Source organism: Vipera berus (assembly GCF_964194415.1).
Source record: "Vipera berus genome assembly, chromosome: 1".
NCBI classification, from domain to species: Eukaryota; Metazoa; Chordata; class Lepidosauria; order Squamata; family Viperidae; genus Vipera; species Vipera berus.
In genome coordinates, this window is record NC_138202.1 from 322,800,550 (window position 1) to 322,823,129 (window position 22,580).

General features: G+C 36.6%; 1 protein-coding gene across 5 annotated transcripts in view; it reads right to left on the bottom strand.

The window, feature by feature from the left end:
* ENTPD6 (ectonucleoside triphosphate diphosphohydrolase 6) overlaps positions 1-22,580 on the bottom strand; it is a 35,872-nt gene that overhangs the window by 11,608 nt on the left and 1,684 nt on the right. The window contains exons 2-11 of one of the 5 annotated variants that reach the window (XM_081330155.1): positions 21,021-21,088; positions 16,235-16,521; positions 11,540-11,619; positions 10,170-10,313; positions 8,869-8,944; positions 6,272-6,307; positions 5,480-5,568; positions 3,915-3,994; positions 2,790-2,854; positions 1,029-1,130 (exon numbers count right to left, since the gene is read on the bottom strand). In XM_081330155.1, coding sequence (XP_081186281.1) covers positions 1,029-1,130; positions 2,790-2,854; positions 3,915-3,994; positions 5,480-5,568; positions 6,272-6,307; positions 8,869-8,944; positions 10,170-10,313; positions 11,540-11,619; positions 16,235-16,478 — 916 coding nt within the window. In that variant the 5' untranslated portion in view covers positions 16,479-16,521; positions 21,021-21,088. Of the gene's footprint in view, positions 1-1,028; positions 1,131-2,789; positions 2,855-3,914; positions 3,995-5,479; positions 5,569-6,271; positions 6,308-8,868; positions 8,945-10,169; positions 10,314-11,539; positions 11,620-16,234; positions 16,522-21,016; positions 21,089-22,580 lie in introns of those variants that run through there. The other 4 variants (XM_081330157.1, XM_081330154.1, XM_081330156.1 and 1 more) reach the window with 4 other exon arrangements.

A 22,580-nucleotide genomic window follows, 5' to 3' on the forward strand; every position in this document is an offset into this window, starting at 1 on the left:
TCTGAATGTAAATCACAAGACCCTGGAGATGCTGCAACATTCCAGCTGATCGGCGCTTCTTGTGGGCTCAGCAGACGCGCCGGGATCAGCACCAAGCTCCAGCTGGATCCTGGCGCTTCCGCTGAGCCCTGACAGCCCTGCAGCTCCAGCCATCTCTTGCTCTGGCTTGTGCGGTGCTGCCACCGGTTCAGCTCATTCCCCTCCCCCGCTACCACTTTTCTAGGATGGTCACGTACCACCTGCCAGGTGCCAATGTACCACAGGTGGTACCCGTACTGGTTGAAAAGCCCTGTACTACGGCACATTTTATATTTTACAGTTTTTGAAATCTGTTGACTTTTGTGGCTATTTCTGGTTCAAACTTGTCCTTTGTTAGATCAGTGCATTAGACTTTATTCTGAGCTGCCTTGAAAGATATATTTTAACTGTAATCATGAGTTGCCTAGAAGGAATAAAATGTTTCCATTATACTTCTGCACTCTTTCCTAAAAATGAAGTATTTCAGAAAAATGTCTGATTACTGGGACCATGTTTGGAAAGGAGGAAGATAGAAAAAAAACCTCTAATTGTTCTTAATTTCAAACATCTTTAGATCAGCACAATAGAACTCTTCCCTTCTGTATCTGAATTCTACCACAAATCACTTGTGGATCAAACAATATTAAAAAGCTGATGTGCCACCTTAAGTAGGTTTATGAGTCAGCCTTCTGCTGTGATTGTTTTCAAACAACCATCCTTATTCATGTGTGACTGCAGAAATTTGGTAAAACTGGTGCATATGGGCAGAATATTGTATGCACTCCTTTGTTTAGAGGAAGAATGTGTACAAATGTATAATTTTCATTCAAAAGACCCATTTGTACAAGTCAAAAATAAAAAAGTATATAACATATAGTACATATTGTATATAGCATGTTTATATATGTGTTACGTACATGTACACTTTTGAAAGCAACAGAATTTCATTTTTAATGTGTGCTAGTGTGCCCACAGTAAAAAATGACAATAAAGGTTATCTTATCTTGTACCTGTTCTCTGCCCTTTAATTTTGTACATTATCTTTGCATGTTCCCATTCACCTTGATAATTAAGGGATAAGCAGGGGCTTGTTAGTTCTTCACCTTCTTTCACTGTTAGAAAAAATATATAGAGAGAACGAGTTTGCTTGCTTGAGATACAGCAATTATTTTGCGTAGGCAAACTGTTTTCCCACCCCCATTATTCCCAAGCTAAAGTTTTCTATTTGATAATTGAATGTATAGTTCAATTATCAATCAGACATAAATTCAGGGTAATAAGCAAGGCTAAGGTATCTAATTCTCTAAAGACGGAATAAAAGGTAAACTCTCCTTTGAATCAAGTTCAATTCTGAGTGATTTCATAGACATACGTGTAGTTCTCTTGACAATACAGAGGAGATTGGTATTGCCTTCTTCCACAGTGGATTTAATTTTCCAGTCTAGATTGCAGCACATTTCCTATTGCTGACATTACCAATAGATTTCCAGATACTATTTAAAGCCTCAGGATGCTGATAGTTAAGACCAGGTCTGTTTGCAATAAGACTATCTTCATCCATGACTTGGTATTGAATCAAGCAGCACACACCTGTCATCTATTATTGAAACTTGGATGCATGAAGTGACAATGTAGCCTTGTCAGAGATTTACCCTACCCGATTTCAGCCCTTCATCTACTTTGATATTAGGATGGGAGAGGAGGGATGGTTCTGATAATTAGAAATACCTTACTGGTGGTCAGGGGTGCTGTTCCTAAGATATAGCTGTGTGGATGGCTCTACGTTAGGCTAGGTTGTAGAAACAGGTTTGGGAAGATTGGAAGAGAACATAATGAAGCTGAAGTCAAATAAGATGAGTTATTGTTTGTGTATCACATTTTCTTTCAACTTGTTCAGGCAGTTGCCAGGAATCAAGAACAAGAGGAAAACAATACACAGAGGGGGAGAGAGAGAGATGTGTATGCAGCTTCTCAGTCATCCAAGTCATCCAAGGCCCATTGGATGGGTAGGAGCTATTCCATGAAAGAGCAGGTTTGCAATCTGGGGACCCTTTTAGACTCAGGGCTCCTGCTATAACAGCAGCTAAAATGTATGCTAAAGAGCTTTGCCCAGCTGCAACAACTGCTATTTTACAGGCTTGCTCTTAAAGACTATTCAGAAATTTCAACTAGTCCAGAACATGACATTTCCTTGTTTCTGGCAACGACAACATATGACACCAATTTTGTGTGCTCTGCAATGGTTACCATTAAATTTATGGAAGCAATATTAAGTGCTAGTCTTTCTCCTTAAAGCCCTTTAAGGCTTGGCATCTAGGACTGCCTGCATCAGAATTAGCCCCACCTGATCTTGTAGGGAACAGCTTCTAGTTTTCCTGCACTTCTAGGTGAAGGGAACCCAGGTTAAATGGTGCTGCTTTTGTACAACAGCACTACTGTTTCAGAATTGTCTTGGCAATCAAATATATATACTGATCTCCCAATAGTAACCAGATCTCACTTTCCTTAGATTTTTCAAGATTAGCCAAGGTTGATGTTCATAGTCTGTTTCCTGACTAGGCATAGCATTATTTTGAGTTTTATCTGTTTTAATTATCTTTAATTATGTTTTACTTGTGCATTCCTTCTAATACCTTGAAAGGAAAGAGAAAGAAACTATAGATTTTAATTGAGTGGTATATGTCACTACATATTTGGAAGCGTGAACTTTTTTTTAAAAAAGAAGCAATTTAGGATTCTTGTAGATCATTCATATTAGATATAATACTTACAAGCTTGGCCTTCAACTCCTCCTAAAATTGCTAGTCGTGCCGACATTAATCCAAATCCCAAGTAACTAGATAGATTGAGAGAAGTAATTCTGATAAAGACTAGATTCTTTTTTTTTCTGAATAGTACTTATGAAGTAGAGCATATCTATCAGTGGCTGACTATAAACAACAGATACAGAATGCATTGGATTTTGCGGCCATTGAATTGTGAAAGAGTAAAAAAAAATGAAGTCACCTTATTGCAGTCTATAAGAATATACTTACTGCATGTATAAGAAAGGAGATTTTGAATATGGCAGATCTACTGTTAATTTGCACCTTTCAGTTATTCTAATACTTGTAATAATCATTTTGTTCTAAATATGGTTATTTTCTTTATTATAAAATGGCCAATACTTTTATAACTAGCAACTGTATGGTCACGTGCTAAATTTGAATTGCCCATAATCTGCTGTTATTCCCCAAAAGATCGTCTTTGAAGGAAGGAAAAGGTATTTTTTTAAAGTATGGGAAGGATATTACAAATATTTAACACATCAATGTGTTCAGTACCTTTGTCCAAATTTATATTTTGGTTTTCTAGTTCCTGGGACTCCTGGCTTATAAGTAACAGTCTGAAAAATCTGATCTATATGGTTGCCCAGCCAATCTAAATTGCTCAGACTTTTAGGAGAACAGTGTCAGAAATGTGGCCTATAAAATATCTTTTGGTTTTCTGTGTATAGAAGTCAAATAATCTCTTGGCCTGTTGCTACTCTAGAATGTGTTTGGGGTAGATTCTTACAGCCCTGCATATAGTTTGTGCCAACTCCATTCTAGACAAAAATCAGGTAGCACAATATCTTATTTCTCTATTAAATTTATAATTGACCCTGGATATAAATGGGGTTTGATCTTAACACTACCATATCTTAGATCCTGAATAATTGAGAATACCTCTATTTCTCCCCTAAACCAAATTTAGGACTATCAAAAGGCTGTTCTCCAGAAACATACAGAGGTGCCTAAATGTTTGCATGCAACAATGTATTACATATTTTTATAAATAATCAATTACTAGGAACATTTAACAATCTTTAAAAAATAATTTACTGCACCATATGAAAAAGCATTCTGACAACTAACCTGTGTGAATTCAGTTTATATGTAGTATTAAACAAATTAAATGAAATGATATGTTCAGCAGTTGAATTCTCTATAGATGCCTGTAAAGAAAGACAAAATAATTGATATTCCATAAAAAGAAAATAGAGCAATGTTGTTGGAGAGCTACTAAAAAAGCTATATTTAAATGTTCTTAAAATTATGTGTTAAATCTCTATTCATCGTGGTCAGATAAGAACAAGTAGAAACATCCAAGATTGGATACCACAGTACATAGACCAGAGGATGATCTTCCACTTTATATGCTACTATTTCCTGATTAAGCCACTAAGCCTAGAATCTTACAGATACTTGTATCTATGAAAATTATGTGCCTTATGTCACTTAACTACAGTGGCATCCTACAAGACAACTAAAATACTGCTATGTTGCTTGTTAATTGTAAGCTACATTCATATCAACTCTGTCAGGGTTATGCAAAATACAGAAAAGCAGTAAGAAATAGGAAGCCAAAAGGGAAAAGATGAATTAAAAACCAGTTAATTAAAGCTAATTAAAAAGCGAGGGGAGGGTCTTTAGGGCACTGACCAGGCCCACTGTTTTGTTTGCGCCTCTGTGAGCCCCAAGCAAAGTTGCAGTCATGTTTTTATATCTTTTATAAGACAGGCCAGGAGAGGGAAGGCCTGTCTTATCTCTGAGGGAAGAATGTTCCACAGGGCAGGGACAATGGCAGAGAAGGCACTTTTCCTGGACCTCACCAGTTGGAATTATTTAGCTGACAAGGCCCATTATACACTTTCCTTGCTTGACTGGGTGGGATGGACTGATGTGGCCCCATGCCATGTAAGGCTTTCAAATACCTTGAATTGTACCTGGAAGCAAAATGGCACCCAATGCAGTTTGTATAGTAAAAGTATTACATGGGCTCTTCTTTATGTTTGCCCGCATGGCCACATTCTGTACCAGCTGAAGCTTCTAGATACTTTCCAAGTATATTCTGAAAAGACACTGCCTAGCAGAAATGTTGTCTGTCAGCCCTTGATGGCCAGGAGCTTCTAGAGATCAAAAGCAATGCTGCCAGAGGGGCATTAGAAATGTGCTGCCTGGCAGAATTTTTCCAGCTTTATACTTGTTGTATACTGTGAATGAATCAATGAAATGACAGGTGCTACAATTTTTTTTAGCTTCTAAGATTTGCAGGCATATTTCTAGATCTGTATCAGATCTAGAACAACGTATCAGAAAGATTATTTGGATAATATCCAAACTATATAGTTTTGGATTTTAGGCAACATTCATAGCCATTTATATAGCCAGTATTAGCCTTACACTATTCTTCTCTTCAACACTACAAGTCATATATCTAAAAGTAATAGTCGCTGACAGCCTTTCTCCTCTTGAGTAGAAAAAAACTACTACCATTAAATGTCCAGTGGAGAGTTAATTAAAGTTTTAAATCCATGCTAAGCTAGCATGTTTTTATACCCCAAATCAAAATTGAAGCAAATCAACAGAAACAAAGAAGTGTAAAATATCTTGTGATCTCTTGAAAGAGTTGAAATAAAAGGGACTTGTATTCTTCTTACTTCCGTGCTCGGGCGAAATGTGATTTGAGTAGATCCACCACCCAAATCTAGCATTCCTACACATTTCTTCGTTGGATTATTCAAGCTATCTGAAATGCATCATTTGATAAAGCAAAGTTAATGGATTGTTTATTCAAGAAATGTAATTATTTTTACAAACAGTTCCAAGTAAAACACATGTACCTTGCCTATGTTATCATGAATATATATATCAGGCTTCTAGTTTCAAATAACAAACAAGGAACATAAAATACATGGAAATGTTTTAATTTGTTTTTGCTGAAATATATTTAAAGTAAGCATAGGTTTTAAATTCAAACTATAACTGGAGTTTTATCTGAAGCAAATGTGTTTTATGTCCTGGGAACTGCTACACTGAATGCAATAGTACTTACATAAATGTTGTAGTTTGATATAGCAAATAACTTTAGCAAGTAGCGTTTAGCAAACTATATACTTTGAACTTTTCAAGAGAACATAAATTGCATTAAATTGGGGTCCCAATGGGGATGGGCACTTTGGAGGTGGTTTATGGAGTACATAATACCCCACCCACCTTCTCCTTTTGAGCACTTTGTTCCCTCCCTCTCCCTCGTTTTATTTTAACTGAATTTTAAATGTATGATCCTATTACTGTTTCAATATTTTATAGTACATTTTAACTGAATGTTTGTAAGCCACTTAGTCTTGCCATTGACAAGATGGACGATTTATTAAACTGGCAAGTTTAATTATTATTAATAATAATAATATAGAATATAAATGGGTAATACAAAACACTTGCAAACATACCTGTTAAAAAGTTGACTGTGATCCATGCCGAAATACCTGATTTTAAAAAATGCAATTAAGTACAGATTAGGTTTCAATTTTCCAGCTCCTGTGATTTATTTATCAGTAAGAGCAAATTTAATGGTCAAAATCACTCAAAACAGGATGAGTGAGAAAGTGGCACAGGAGACACATGCTTGTTACAACGATTATGATACAGGTATCTTACTAACACTAACTGGAGCTTAGGTTTCAAACTGGTTTCTACTGTATCAGAAAAAATGAGCTGGATCTTTAGAGGAAAGATATATAGAAAATGTCAGTTCAGTGTGCTGTTTGCAAGCTAAAAGATCTTAGTTAACCTGGAGCATTATATGATACATGCTTTTTGCCTCCACTTGCATATGGAAATGGTCATTATGAACTTATTCAAAGTATCTGCTAGAAAAGTATTGTATAGTATAGAAAATTCTTTGACCTAGATAGTCACACAGTATTCTGTGTCAATACTGTGTTTAGCCTACAATTTATAATAAAATAAAAAAATAAATACAGTAAGAACTGAAAAACTTATCTACAGAATTTTGTTTCAACTGTACTTCCAGTTTCAGAATATGTAAAGCCTAAAAGCCAGTAAAGGCTAAATAAAACTGCAAACAATAAATTTCATTAACTAAATTCCTCGCTCACTCTGACATGAGCTTGCCCTCATTCTGTGGAAGATGGATACTTACAATTTTACCTGGAACTGAATAAACTGAATTAACTCCATTTTCTTTCTAAATGAAGAAGTCAATTATTCTCAATAAAAGAGATTAGGGCACTCCTCCAGGTGCCAGGCTGTGACTAACATTGGAACCAAGTGCTACTGCAAATGGAGGAATTCCTCAGAAGCTAGGTGAAAACTGCCATAAATGCAAACAGCAGTTTCTTGTTTATTAGTACAGTAGGACAAGCACTGGAAACCGATCAATCTGTTTCCTGAGGGATGAATTAAAATCTTGCCATTAAGGCAGGAGTCTTCAAACTTGGCCCTTTTATGACTTGTGGACTTCAACTTCAAGAATTCCTCAGCCAGGCACGCTGGCTGAGGAATTGTGGGAGTTGAAGTCCACAAGTCATAAAAGGGCCAAGTTTGAAGGCCCTGCCCCTTAAGGCATTGAAAAAGGTGCTGAGGAAATGCAGGATTTTTTTCTCCAAAATTTTACTATTACCTCATCCTTGATAGTTTAACTTTAGACTTTGTAGAGTCTCTGGTGTTCTCTGAGCTCGGTTGTTGTCTTGCAGATGTTTCATTTCCCAAACTAGGTATCATCAAAACTGATGATGTTACCTAGTTTGGGTAATGAAACATTTGCAAGAAAACAATCGAGCTCATAGAGTACCAAGGACACTTCATTTCAACTCTGAGCTACAAATATTGTCCTCTATCAGTTTAGATTCCATGTAGTCAACTAGATATTCTCTAATAAAATTTCAGTGAATGCATAGTACCTGACAACTGAGAATTTTGCATAGATGACAGGCTAATGTCTTTTTCTTGTGTCAGTTGCCTGCAGATATAATAATAGGAGTCATTTTGATTTCTCTATAGAAGGATAGGAAATCATAGAGTACCTTTTGGTTTCTTTATGGACTATAAAGCCACTATTTCTATGTTTCACGAATTGAGAATGACTGATTTTTTTTCTTTTAACTAAAATAAAAAAATAACATTCTACAAAATTATTTTTGGAGCAGTTTAATTCAAGAATACTCAACTGTTGTGAAACGTGAAGTTCAAATGCTTTTTTTTTCTTGACATATGTGAAACAGAATTTTTACATTATGATTACAATGAAAAATAAGTGCAGAAATTCTTAACCAGACACCAAGATTTTTCTAGCAATTCTAATTTTAAGTTGATTTATGATCACCAGAAAAAAACATTCCTCCTGGTAAAGATTTTGGGCAAAAAATGGACACTCAGCCACAGCATTCCTTTCAAGTGTGGTTTGAAATTCTTCACTATTCATTTTTTACTGATTCATTTTCAATGAACTCTAACCAGTTTCACCTAAGTTTAAAAATATTATCTCTTTTATACACACACACACACACACACACGTGTGTCTGTGTGTATGTATGTATGTATATATACATACATACATATATATGGAATTTGGGAAACGGTACTTTGATTTAATAGAACAGAAGTAGATGATCTTTATATTATCAACAAATATTTGCAAGCAGTTAAAATATTGTGGGAGAGCCAGTTTGCTTCTATTGACTAAGGCATCAGATTAAAGAAAGGAAGACCATTCTTTGTGCCACTTTAGGCACGAAGCCAGCTGGATGACTTTGGGCTAGTCAACTTTCCCTCAGGCCTAAGAAGAAGGAGGCAATGGCAAACCATTTTTGAAAAACCTTGCCAAGAAAACTGCAGGGACTTGTCCAGCCAGTTCTTAAGAATTGGGCATGATTGAATGAAAGGGAAAGGGAAAAAATATTACAGACGCATTAATCAAACAATTGTGTTAGCCCTTAGTTTGACAAAAATTCTATCTGCACAGGAAGGTTATTTTAGAAGCAAGAGCAAGAAGAGCATGAAATTATTGAAAAACAAATTCAACTACCTTCATCTGATCCATCCATTATGGAGACACAATCATTTCCTATAAAGAATGGAGACTCTTGAAAAATGTCCTTTACCTAAAATTAAAGGAAGATTGATACAAATACATTTAAAACTCAAAAAACACTGTCATTCATTCTCTGCAGTTGTATATATGGTGTCATTCTTCTTATTGAACAATTTACTGTTTTATATTTAAACTACCGGTAGAGGACAGGAAGGCCTGGAGGAACGTTGTCCATGGGGTCGCGATGGGTCGGACACGACTTCGCAACTAACAACAACAATTTAAACTACCTCCTCCATAATGAGTTTCCATCAAGAAGTAAAAATATTGCTGTGTCTAATCAGAGATAAACAACGGATGATAATAGAAAATATGGCATAGAGATATTACTGATTTCACTCTTTATTTTTATCAGGATTACAGACAGTCCTTGACTTACGAAAACAATTGAGACTGGAACTCTGATTGCTAAATAAGGCAGTCAATAACTGAGTTATGCCCAATTTTATGACTGTTTTTGCCACTGTTATTAAATGAATCACCTCTGTTGTTAAATGAATCTTGCAGATGTTAAGTGAATCTAGCTTCCCCCACTGACTTTGCTTTTTTGGAAACTGGCCAGGAAGGTCACAAATGGAGATCACATGACCCTGGAATGCATTGTAAATACATGCCGTTGACAAGAGCCCAAATTTGTATTACATGACTGTGGGAATGCTGCGTGGTGACAAGTGTAAGGACTGGTTATAAGTCACTTTTTTCAGCACAACTTTGAACGGTTACTAAACAAATGGTTGTAAGCCGAGGACTATCTGTACCAGTGTCTCCTAACAGCTGGTCATTCTCAGAGGATATACCATCTGAGCGTGGTAGAAAATCATAAATCAAATACACAGTAATCTTGATACTCAGGAGCCATAATGGAGCAAGAAGCACCCCCCAAATTAAAAGCATTTAGGGAGAATGAACCCCATCTAGAGGTCAAACTATTTACGCATTCCAGGTGCAGAGCTCTTCCAAATTTGTTATCTGTATTAAGCTTTTTGATAAACCTGTTCAAATCATCCACTGCTTCATTGGAAGATTTAAAAGAAATCACACCCATCTTCATAATTCTGGATGACAAACTGTAATGCAGCCCCCTATTAATACTCTTAACATTCATCAATAAGCCTGAAGTCTAACCATTATCTATTAGACTAGAACACATACTGCAAAAGATTTAATAGAGATTCCTACCCTGATACCAAATTAATTTAGGCTAATCAAGATAATAAGAGTAAAGACCAAAGTACCTTATCCAATAATTTCTGTGCCTTTTCTTCTGGCAGCAATCTAAGGCCAGCGGTTGCTTTAAGAACCAAGGGAGTTGACTTCCACAAATGCATAGGGACAGTTTCTTTAGCAACTGCCAATAGCTCATTTATTCCTTCAGCACTCTGACAAAATAAAAATGTGTTGCCTTTTTATTTAAGCAGGGTTTGGGTTGTTTTGTGTGTCTGTGCGCGTGCGCGTGCACAAGCATACAGTATGTTCTCTTATTTTGGCTTCTAGCCTGGTGCCTTAAACCACTAAAAGAGTTATTCAAGCAGTTAAAAAACATATAACTATAAATATGGATGATGCAGGCTATTTCTTTATTTTTAAGATTTTGAGATTGCCTGACTTCTTGATGGCACTGAGAGGCTTAGAAGTTTAAAAAAAAATATTCAAAGTACACAGCATTTTGCTTTCTGTTGCCATGCCTGTTCTATAGAATAACACTCTCCCAAATGGATGATTTCATCTCTATTTGCCTTTTGGAAGATTTTCAGGACCTGGCTTTCCCCTTAAGCACTAAGTCAGGAGATTTAGTGCCTATCTTGAATACTTTGGTAGATGAAGTTATCTCATATGCATTGCTTAGACGTGCTAGTACCACATGAAGAGCCAGGAAAATCCAGGATTCAGACAGATCTTACCCCTATATGACATACAAACAAACCGACTGTGATGGAGTCAAGAGCTGAAAAGAAGGAGGCCCTGATAGGGGAATTAAGAAATATGCTACCTTAGACTCTCTAGGGAACAGGTGGCAAACTCGCGACGTCACATGACGTATCGTGACTTTTTTTCCCCATTGCTGGCAATGGGGTGGGCATGGTTTTAGTGTGACGCATCCGGCCCGTGGACTGGCAGTTTGACACCCCTACTCTAGGGGGTGAGAAAGCATATGAGATCAAACACTTAGGACTATATCAGGCTTTCCCAAGGGAAGGCAGGCAGTCTGGCAACTGAACAATAAAGAAACCTCTTGACTGAAACTTCGGAGATGTTCTGGTTGCTTTTGCCTAACATCCATGGTCCTAACTTTGGCACAAGGTATGCCTACCTGTTGAAGAATTATTCTGTAGATAAGATACCTTTTAAAAATGGAGACAGAACATAAAAAATGTTTAAAACCTTACCTAACAAATAACATAGATGTATATTTCTTCAACAACTATACACCTGTAAACCTGGCAATACTATGATATGCATGTTTCTTCAGAAAAAATTTCTATTATTATAATTTTTATAATTTATAATGTTAATATTTATAATTTATATTTTTATAATTTAACAATAATTAAAAATTATTTCCAGGCAAGCACGGCCTAAAGTGACTTATTTAAGTTCAAATTACCTTATCCACATTGTCAGCATATGCAGAGAGTCCTGGTTTTAATGCTTTGAATGTGGTATCAATTAATCTAGGAAGCTCTGCTTTTAAAAAAAGAAAAATTAACTCAATGTAGCAAAGTGATTCTATACATAATTTGCAGTCTGCAAATCAAAGACACAGAAAATTAAGTTAATTAATTAATCAAGAAATTAATGTGAAATCTTTCTTCTAACTTCTAACTGCAGAAAATAGTATACCCAGCAAAATTATCCCGTTTCCAACTCTTATGGGAAAAGCTCTTCATAGTATGATGACACTATTTATGTGTGATTCTGAAAAAAACATATACATGTTTCTTATGTATTGCTTTCAACAATTTATAACCTGAAGGATGGGATATAAATATTTATATTCATATGAAAACTATAATTAGACCATGATCTTTGCATCTGTTGCTTCATCTTTAAACTAGATCTCAAAAAACCCATCACCCTTCTATAAATATATAAATGTGCCACAGCTTTTATAAAAATATAAGCTTTGGAAGTGGTATTGGGCCAGCCAGCATCTGAAATTGAGGGAAGCATGGATAAAAGTTTTCGTGTAAATTCATGGATTGCAAGACAGAGGAAGTTACCCAGAGATGTGGTGGTCTATTTTACAAAGAGAGTAATTAGAGATGAAGTCATTCAAGCTGCTTATGATACTAAATTGGTAGTTGCTGAGCAAGAAGTCCTGGTTTTAAAAGAGATTCCTCCAAAGATTTTAAGGAGAAGGAAAGATTTTGCATTTCTTACACAGGAACTTAAGAAATGTGATATCAAGTTTAGATGGGAGATTCCAGTCGGACTGGTGGTGATGCACGAAGGTAAAAGACATCGTCTGGTTACTGTGGCCCAGGCACGTGATTTTTACAGCAACGTGTTAAAAGCAACCCCCCTATCACTTCTGGAAGCTGCAAAGGGATTTGGTGAGGGAAAGCCTCAAGATGTTGCAGATAGACAGACAGAGCAGAATGGTGTTGGAGGGGATCAAGTTACAGTTTCATCGGCTGCTGCTGGAGAGCAGAGGATGACGCGCGCCTCCCTAAGACGAGCGAGACGAGAGCAAGAGCAAGACCAGCAGAAAGTCATGGAACCTCCAAAGTGTACTTACAGTGAAGCTGTGGGAGGGGCGCGGTCCAAAGAAGTTATAGGGGCCATGTCAGACGTGCTCCAAAAGCTTTGGGGCATCAAGATTGGTGACTAAATTTCTAATTTAGAATGTCAGTGGATTAAATTCATCATAGAGGAGAAAGAAAGTTTTTCAATATTCAAAACAATTTAAGACTGATGTTATTTGGTTGCAAGAAATGTATATTAGGGTTATGGATCAAAAGTATTTATTGAATTTAAGATTGGGTACGCAAGCTCCTAATTAACAACAAGTTGATTTTTCTTAACTTACTACATATAAAGGGTACTTAATTGGATTATAAAAATTTTTAAAATTTTTTATTTTATTTTTTTTCATTGGAGATTGGAATGGTGTTTTAGATGAATAGATGGAAAAAGTGGTGTTTTTTTTTAAGCGTGTCATGAGTCATGCTAGATTGCCTAAATTTCTTTTTTATTTGAACTTAAGGATGATCTGGAATTGTGAGACATTTGGTGTGATATATGCAAGAACTATTTTTGATCATAGTTCAGTTTGGCTGGAGATTAATAAGGTTAATAGAGATAGGCGCTCTTGGCGCGTAATTGAGAATTTGTTCAGAAATTAGAGGTAAATACTAGATGAAAGTTTTTTTTTCTTTTTGAAATTAATATGAATAAGGATTGGGACTAAGAAATTTCATTTAGCATTTGAGTAAAGCTCCTTTTCTGTTTTCTTCTTTTTTTATCTGTAATATTAATATTGTTTGTAATCATTTTACATGAGCTAGAGGGTGATAGAATTAATAGTTTATTGTAGATAGCATATGGATGCTTATGTTTGTTTTTTGCTTCTATACCCTGTATTTAGCTCTGGGAAGTCGGGGGGGAGGGGGGAATGGGGGAGAGGGATAGGGAGGGTTAGATAGGGGTGGGGGAGGGGGGATTGACAAAGTTAAAATGTACTGTAAAAATATTAAAATATTTGATCCACCATAAGCAGCAAATTCTGATATGAGTAAATGATGAAAAAAGAAAACAGGATAAGGACAGCACAGGTTGTCCTCATTTAGCAAACACAATTAGAACAAAAACTTCATTGTTAAATGCAGTCACTAAGCAAAACATCACATGATTACGACAGGCTTACGATCTCACTTCCTCTTTGGTCATTAAGCAAATCACTAGTTATTAAGCAAAATATCACACGATCGTGATGTATGATTTTAGTGGTGATCACACGATCATGGAACACTGTAATGGTCGTAAATGCATACCAGTTTTGAAGTGGCCAAATGGCAATCAGGTGACCATGGGACACTGATAGTTGTAAATGCAAGGATCTTTTTTTTAACATCATTATTAACACTGAACAGTTCTTAACTGAGACAATCAGTTAATCAGGAAATACAGTCCATATATACAGAAATTTATCCTTAAAATATCGATTAAAAGTTTAAAATTTTAACCATGTCTTCACATAAACTATTTCTGCAGCTGGGTACTCTAGCTATTTTACTGAATGTTTCAGTTAAGAAAAAATGGTGTATTATCTTGTTGCTAAATATATTACCCCCACTTTAAAAGTTTTTAACATTGTTTTATTGTTGGGCTATTAATTAATTTAATTCTTTTTAATTCTATTTTTATCTTAATTTTATATTGTCTTTTAAATATTGCCCTGTAAACCGCTCTGAGTCCTTCGGGAATAGGGCAGTATAGGAAACTAATTAAATAAATAAATAAATAATCCTAGGATTTTTTTGCAGATATTTTTCTGATTATGTTAGAAGGGAGCAACCCCAAAAAATTCCTTTTAACTTCAAATACAACCTTAATAATGCAACTTGTTTTTTGGGAAGACTTACTCAAATAATTTTTATTAAAAAAGTTATAACATGGGTCAAATGGGTTATTTCTATGAAAGAACTGATGTAATCGATTCTTGGTCTAATGTGATCAAAATTAAAGTTTCACCCAGTGCTAATGCAGAAAACTGAATCAAACAGGAAGCAGGATAGTGAGAAAACCAACATTTGGTTAAGGACTAAAGACATTATTGTGACATTACTGCTTGCTTGTGCAGAGATATTAACTTTAAGTAAGTGTTGTTATGAGCATACTTCAGGTCACTGAACATGGAGGAATTTGTTAATACCAATCATTCCAACTTTTCACAGTATGTGGGTTTCAAATGGAAACAGTCAGAAAGAAATTAAACATGTATTGGTAATAATATTCTAACTATTTTAAACAAATTCACACATCTTTTACTATCATAATTCTTCACAGAAAGCAAAATTAGCTTCAGCATCCAGGACACTACAGGCGATCCTTGTGTGAGAAATGTACATGTTGTAATTTTCCAATTCTGTTAAAGGAATAGGCATATAGAGGCACTTACCTAAGATACATTTAGGAAAGGACATATGATAAAAGGAAGAAATAGAGAAATATATATACTGACTTAAAGGATACTTTTAGAATAGTGCACACTATTGTAGAATAACATATAGCTTATGAATTCATTTTATATAAGGCTTATTCTTTATAAAAATTGCTCAGAGTTAGTATTTTAAAGTATAATTAAGTACCAAAGTGCAGCCATGTTTACCCGAAGCATGAACTCTGTTACACACATAGCTTCTAGATACAAAGCAGGCATTCTTATAGGAAAACAAGGGAAGACATAAATCTTTTATAATTGCAATTATCCAGCTTGGGTAACAGTTTACCTTGTAGGTAAGGCTATACCCCAAGTTAGCAGGATGTCACAGAAAAGGGAGTGAAGATAAGATAGAAGCAAAAGGGCATTTGATCTAATAATTGGAGGGTTTGGTAATTGTAATGGTTGCTGGGCGGTTGGAAAGCATGTGACCAGGTGGGCCTATCAACTGGACTCACTTTGGAAGGATGTGGCGTGATGTACGGAACAGGGTATAAAAACCTATGCAAAAATTGCTTCAGGTGTGGACTCTGGGATTTGCCATTACAAGAGTTCCACCACTTTTGCAAAAGCTTTAATAAAACTTGTTTTGTTTTCCAACATCCTTGGAGTTGAATTTTTTTTATTCCTCACACTTGGGTTATGATAGCAATTGGGACTGGGTTTGCCATCACAAAGAGATGCAGCCACACAGTATGCCACATAATTGCATTGCAACAGGGGGGGTGCTGCAGAGGGGTGGTGGGAAGACCTGGGTGGCCCAGTTCAGGCTGCTACTGTGTGGCAGTCAAGGGAAAGACAGCATGGCAGTGTGTGCAGGAAGGCTGGAAAGAACTGACCAGCGTGATTTATGACCTTCCCCCTGTTGTCTTCCCCATTGACTTTGCTTGTGGGAAGCTGTTAGGGAAAGTTGCAAATGGCAATCATATGACCACGTAATCGTCTTGAGTGCAAGCTGGTTGCCAATCTCCCAAATCATGATGGTATGACCACAGGGATGATGTGATGGCCACAATGTTGAAGGCAGGTTGTAAGTACCACTTATTCAGCACTGCTGCAATTTTGAACAGTTACTGAACAAGTGGTTGGTAAGTGAGCGACACCTGTATTAGCAAAATTATGAACTGAAGAGCTTACCTTTTGGTTTCTGTGCAAAATGGAATACATGTATACGGGTGCCAGTGCTTCCAGCATCAAACATAATTCCATAAAGAACTGCCTCATCTTTTCTTGAGATCTCAGCACCAAGCTGCTTTTCCAAACCTTTGTCAACACCTTTTCTTCTGTAGTAAAAATTCCACTTGGTATACACAGCATATATAGCAGCACATGTGAAAATTGCAAACACGTAGAATAGTTTTGGGATCTTCATGGTCTCCATTAGACTTTTTCTTTCACTTTTTTGAGGAGTTCTCTATGATTTCCTGTAATATAAAAAAATCAAATTGTCTCATAAAAGGAAGTATGAAATTTTATTTGAGAAAAATGGAGCCATAGAGCAAAATATATAAAGGCTGCTTAGACACTAACTTTTCATTCTGTTATATTAATGATGTGGCAATGCGTTTTAATTTGTAATTTCTACCTTGAAGACTTTAATATGATGATATTCCTAAAAAAGGTAAAGGTTCCCCTGCACATGCGTGCTAGTCGTTTCCGACTCTAGGGGCCGGTGCTCATCTCTGTTTCAAAGCCGAAGAGCCAGCGCTTGTCCGAGGACATCTCCGTAGTCATGTGGCTGGCATGACTAGACGCCAAAGCTGCACGGAACGCTGTTACCTTCCCACCGTAGTGGTCCCTATTTTTCTACTTGCATTTTTATGTGCTTTCGAACTGCTAGGTTGGCAGAAGCTGGGACGAGTAACAGGCGCTCACTCTGTTATGCGGCACTTGGGATTCGACCCGCCAAACTGCCGACCTTCTGATTGACAAGCTCAGCGTCCTAACCCACTGAGCCACCGTGGGAAGGTAACAGTGTTCCGTGCGCCTTTGGCGTCTAGTCATGCCAGCCACATGACCACGGAGACGTCCTCAGATAAGCGCTGGCTCTTCGGCTTTGAAGCGGAGATGAGCACTGGCCCCTAGAGTCGGAAACGACTAGCACGCATGTGCAGGGGAACCTTTACCTTTATTCCTAAAAATACACAATGTAATAAAAATCTATAAGAACTATCGTTAAAAACATGTTTCTCCAGAAAAATTATATAAAATACTGCTGAAAGTCTTAAACCAGATTTTACAATTCTGTTGATACTATTACTGTAATAAACTTTTTTTTGGCATGAGGAAAATTCTGTGTAAAAATAATACAATAGATTATTGAGATAAATACTGACTTAAAATTTTGAATTCAGTCAGTGGCGTAGCGTGGGGGGTGCAGGGGGGGCCGGCCGCACCGGGCGCAACATCTGGGGGGGCGCCCATTAAGCTCGCCGGAGGGGGACGATTCTGCTTCACCGAGGGTCGGAGGAGCGAGCGAGTGGGCGGAGCATAGAAAGCAACCGCATTCGCTGCGCCCAGCTAGAGCGGAATCCCGTCCTCTCGCGGCTGCGGATCGCCTCCTTTCTCGGTTGGGGGTGGGGAGGCTTGGCGGCGTCTCGCCTCCCTCTCTTTCTCCCGCCGCGGCTCTCCTCCGCTTGGCTCTCAACCTGCAAGCCCGCCCCCCCGACCCAGCTCCCGCCCCCGTCTCCTCCTTTCCTGGAGGTAAAGGTAACAACTGCAGCCGCCACACCTGCGGCTGCTTGCTGCTCCTCCTCCTCCTCCTTCTCCTCCTCCTCCTGCCGTATTGACTCTCTGTGGCCACTCGGTTCCCCCTGCAGGAGGCGATCAGGACACCCCCCCCGACACACGTCGCCAGCAGCGAGAGTTTCCAGCCAGTCCGGCGAATCTTTGGGGCGAGGTGCCAAAGAGAAGGAGGCGGCTTGGCTTGGATAAGCAGCGTCTGGGCAGAAAATAGGTCAGGCGCCACAGCAAGTATGAACTCCTGGGGTTCAGCCTAAGCAGGCAAAGCTGCAGGGTGGGTTGGTTGGCTTTTCCGGCTTTGGAATAACCTTGTGAAGCTGAGGCATTGTAAGTTGGAAGTCATTGTTTGTTGCCTAACATGTTGGGTCACCCCACACCACATACTAAGCCATAAACCGTGGTTGGTATCCAGGGTTTAGGACAAGATGGAGAAAACTAGCCAACTGTGGGATCATAAATCTTGATGAAGCCCATCATCGCTCCATGTGATGTATGCACTCAATCTACAAACGTAGTCCAAGCCTATTCACATCTGTTGTAAGGTCATTCTCTCGTGGGGTTTATCTTGACATCCACTAAGAGTGGAACAAACATGCCCCATTAACCATTTTCAACGCCATGTCCTCTCTTTGTCTCATCCTAAATCACAGCTGAGGCACCTTAAAGTTGCCTTGTTTCAGTTTTAAACTAGCATTTTCCCTCTTCTCCAGAGACCCTTTTTTGCCTTGAACCTAACTCAAGGGTAGGCAACCTTGGCTCTTTTATGACTCATGGACTTCAACTCCCAGAATTCCTGAGCTAGTGGAAGAGACTCGAGTGCTAAAATCCACGGGTTAGGAGGCGCAAATTACTTGCCTTGCCCCGGGTGCTGACAACCCACGCTACGCCACTGAATTCAGTTCTTTGACAAGGAGTAAAGAGTGAAAGCAGTAAAGTACTTCTACCAAAGCAAACACTGATGTATTGTTAAACTAATGAAATTACATTAGATATAAATATAAAAACTAAGATATGAGTCCCACAGAAATTTTCCTCACTTGTCAAAATGAGATTGTTCTACAATTTATTTCTTTTAAAAATGTATTATATTTCAAAGAATTATATAATATTCAGCTTGACTAATATTCTATAATGTAGTTTTTCCTTGTGATGAATCATCATACTTTAGCCAGGTCTCTTATTACAGCAACAGCAATAATATATTCAAAGGAAAGTTTTTTTTAAAAGTAAACAAGTTCCTAATTCAGATAAATTCCTCATAGAAAATTATTGTATGGGGCGTATGGTATAATAACCATTTCCTCCTGAATTATGTGAACTTTGATCACAGTTAATCTGAATCATAGTAAACTGAACTTTACATTATGTATGAGCACATATATTCAACTGTCACGAGTCAGCAAATACAAAATACTGATAAACTTAAATGGCTGAATTAAAGAAGAATTTCAAGTAAGAATTTTACCTGGTGCTTTGACACTTCCCTAGAGTTTTCAGCACTACACAACAGTAAATATATTTTTTACAACATGGTGAATACAGTATTTTATTCACAATTGCAGCAGACTATTTAAATATTTTCTACGAAAAAAATTGGAAAAGTGCTCTTTAAAAGATTAATTTAAATCAAGTGTTGTTCAATTTAGTTGTTTATTTATTTCGAATTCTGAGGTTTACCAACCAAAGCCAGCTAAGGAATAGTAAGTCAAGAGAAAAGGCACATGCTCTTAGACTTAATAAACAAGTACAGAATATGCCTCTCAGCACATGGACAATCCAGAATTATTTTTTTATAACTGAACTTTCAGTGTTAGTTGCTTTTCTCCCAAGAGTACTTCAGCTTTAGCGGCCTTGTTTAGAAAAAGGGTGGGGAAATATTTGATGTTGATGATGGCTATTGACATTTTGAACTACTTTCAGAACTACTATAGACAACCTAGAAATTTACTGAAACCTCTTAACCACCTTTCTGCCTTTAACTTCCTATTCCTTAGATATGCTCTGCACTTCTGTCTTATAAAGGAATGAGGATTTCTTATAAAGAAATCATTATGCAACCAGATTCCTTAATGCTTTACACAAGTTTCCGCTAAATGTTTTTCTTGTTTCTGTAAATTGAATGTTATTTAACTGTCCTTTTTTCAAAAGTAATATATACAACTTAGTAATTAGCTGGGAGATGCTGGCTTAAAAAAAGGGATCTCCCACATTATTTAGGGGGAGAAATTCAAATTCATTTATAATTTCAAGACTCATGGTATAATGTTAATAAACACTTACTTAATTATTAATAATCATTTGTTCATCTCAATAATTAATACTTACATTCTAAGGGAACAAGAATGTTTGCCTTTTGTATTGTGAAAATAAATAATCCAGTAACTAATGACCAGCCTTGCTTGCTCCAGAAACACTGTAGGCTTAAGGGTATCCAAATAACCAGGATAGCAAAGAGCAATAGTTAAGATTATTAGCTTACAAAAGAAGTGGGATTCTCAATTATTTAGTATAGGAGCAGGAAGAAAAGTAAAGTAGCAATATTGTAAGAAAGCTATTAAAAGATCTCTAATTATCCCATTTAATATTCTCTTTTGTACTTACACTATGCACAACCTAGGTGTGTAAAATGTATGCCTTCATAGATACAATACTAGAGGATTATTTCTGTCTTTCATTAATGTCAAAATATGGCAAATGTTCAGTTATATTTTAGGTTTCAAACTGGAATGCACCATTTTATGTTAATCACTAAAATACGTTCACAATCCTAAATGATTAATATAAAAAGATAGTGAAATGACAGTTTCATACCCAAGATTTATATTTTGATAAACTAGTTTTTAGAGAATGTATCACCCATTAGAAAAAGCAACAAGTATAGGTTTATAAATCTGAGAGAGAGTTGCATAAGAACGATGCTACTTTTAAAGTTGTCCTCCAATAAGTATACAGACAATATTTTACAATTAGAATTATGAAGAACAAAGAAGACATTGTTGAACTACAGTATTAAATGTTAAAGATAAGGGTAATTTATTTATTTATTTATAAAAATTATTGCCCCGCCCATCTTATCACAGAGTAGCTCTGGGAAGCTTATAATATGGTAATAAGTTGAAGAGACTCTGCATTTTTAAAATTATATAAGAAATATAACAGTATTTCTCTTTTTCCTACCCACACAAAATAAACTGCACTTTGAAAATGTTCTTCATTTCAATAGAACTGTAGCCTTTTGCATCTGGCCACCTAAAAGGAATGAAAAATATCTTAGTTCATACAATACATAAATGAATAATACAATATAGCCTAAATCATACAACCTGAATTGTGGTTTGATTTACCCAATGCATTAAGAAAAAACCAAATAAACCATATGTGAGAACCCAGCTAAATATTGTATTATACTAGGTTTCGAAGGAAGAGAGAAGGAATACAGAAATGATTCAGACCATGACTTTAGACAGAGCAATTCTACTGTTTTCTATTGCTTAGCTTTTAAAAGAAGCTTAATGTAACAGGATCTGGGCTAACATGTACATGATTATTTCTAGTACATGTTTAGGTTTTTACTGCTCTTCTAACCAATTCTGAACACAGCAGTTAGGACCATTTCCTTTGTTTCTGGAAATATGAAATTATATTAACTTGCATAACTCAAACACATCTTTTAAGTATTCTGCAGAAAATGAACCACCTTCTGAGGCAGGAGGGAGGCTAAATGGGGAAAGAAAGGTCTCTGCAACTCCTTCAGTTTAACATCAGACCACTACTGATTATTTGGCATAGTCGTTCCCAAATCTAGTGGTTTTCAAATTTGTTGGACTATTATTTCGAGAACCCTCAACTCGTATAGCTTGGTGCCAATTAAGAACAATTAAAAAATCTTGGCTTAGTTCATTCATTGTGTTAAACCAAGATATGGTTTGGCTTAGAGTAGGATATTCCATCCACAATATACCGAAGTGATATGATAATCCTGATAATGACATCTTAATCCATTAATCATGGTTAAACTACAATTTAGATTATTAAAGCCAGTCATCATAAATTATTGTTATATATGTAATTAAATAAAAACCTGGACCATGACTGAAATTGTAGTTAAAGAATGATTATTACTGATTTTAACTTGGAATTTTTTTATTGTCTCTAGACCTAGAACAAGTGCGTTTTTAATTGTTTTAAAAAATAGCAAAAACATTACTTATCAGAAATGTACTTTAATTCTCCCTTTTTGCCTATAGGCAGAGATACAGGAAACCAGCTGCATTGTTTATCTTCATTGTCTTTTTTTTAAAAAAATATTTTCTCCACAGTCATGTATGATAAAACAGTAGACAAAAATGGACAGAGAGAAAGAAAAAAAACTTCCCCTACATTATTATGGTGCTCTGATATCAATAAAGTCTTGTCAGTTTTAAAAGTCAGAAAATGGCAGCTATTGCAAAGATGGCTGATACTGATCAAAACCGTTTGCAAATCTTCGGGTACCAGAATACTAGATAACTAAATTTCCTGTGACTGATTCTAGAAGTTGCTGAATGTGCTATACAGACTTTTTCAGTTTTCTCATCATCTCCACTTTAATAAAGTTTTTTATGTGCAACTAAAGGATATTTACTATCTTTATAAACCATTTTAAGAAATAAATGTGTGTGGGGGGGGAGGGGGAGAACTGAGGCACAGTTAGTCCCCGATTTACAACAGTTCATTTAGTGACCAAAGTTACAATGGCACT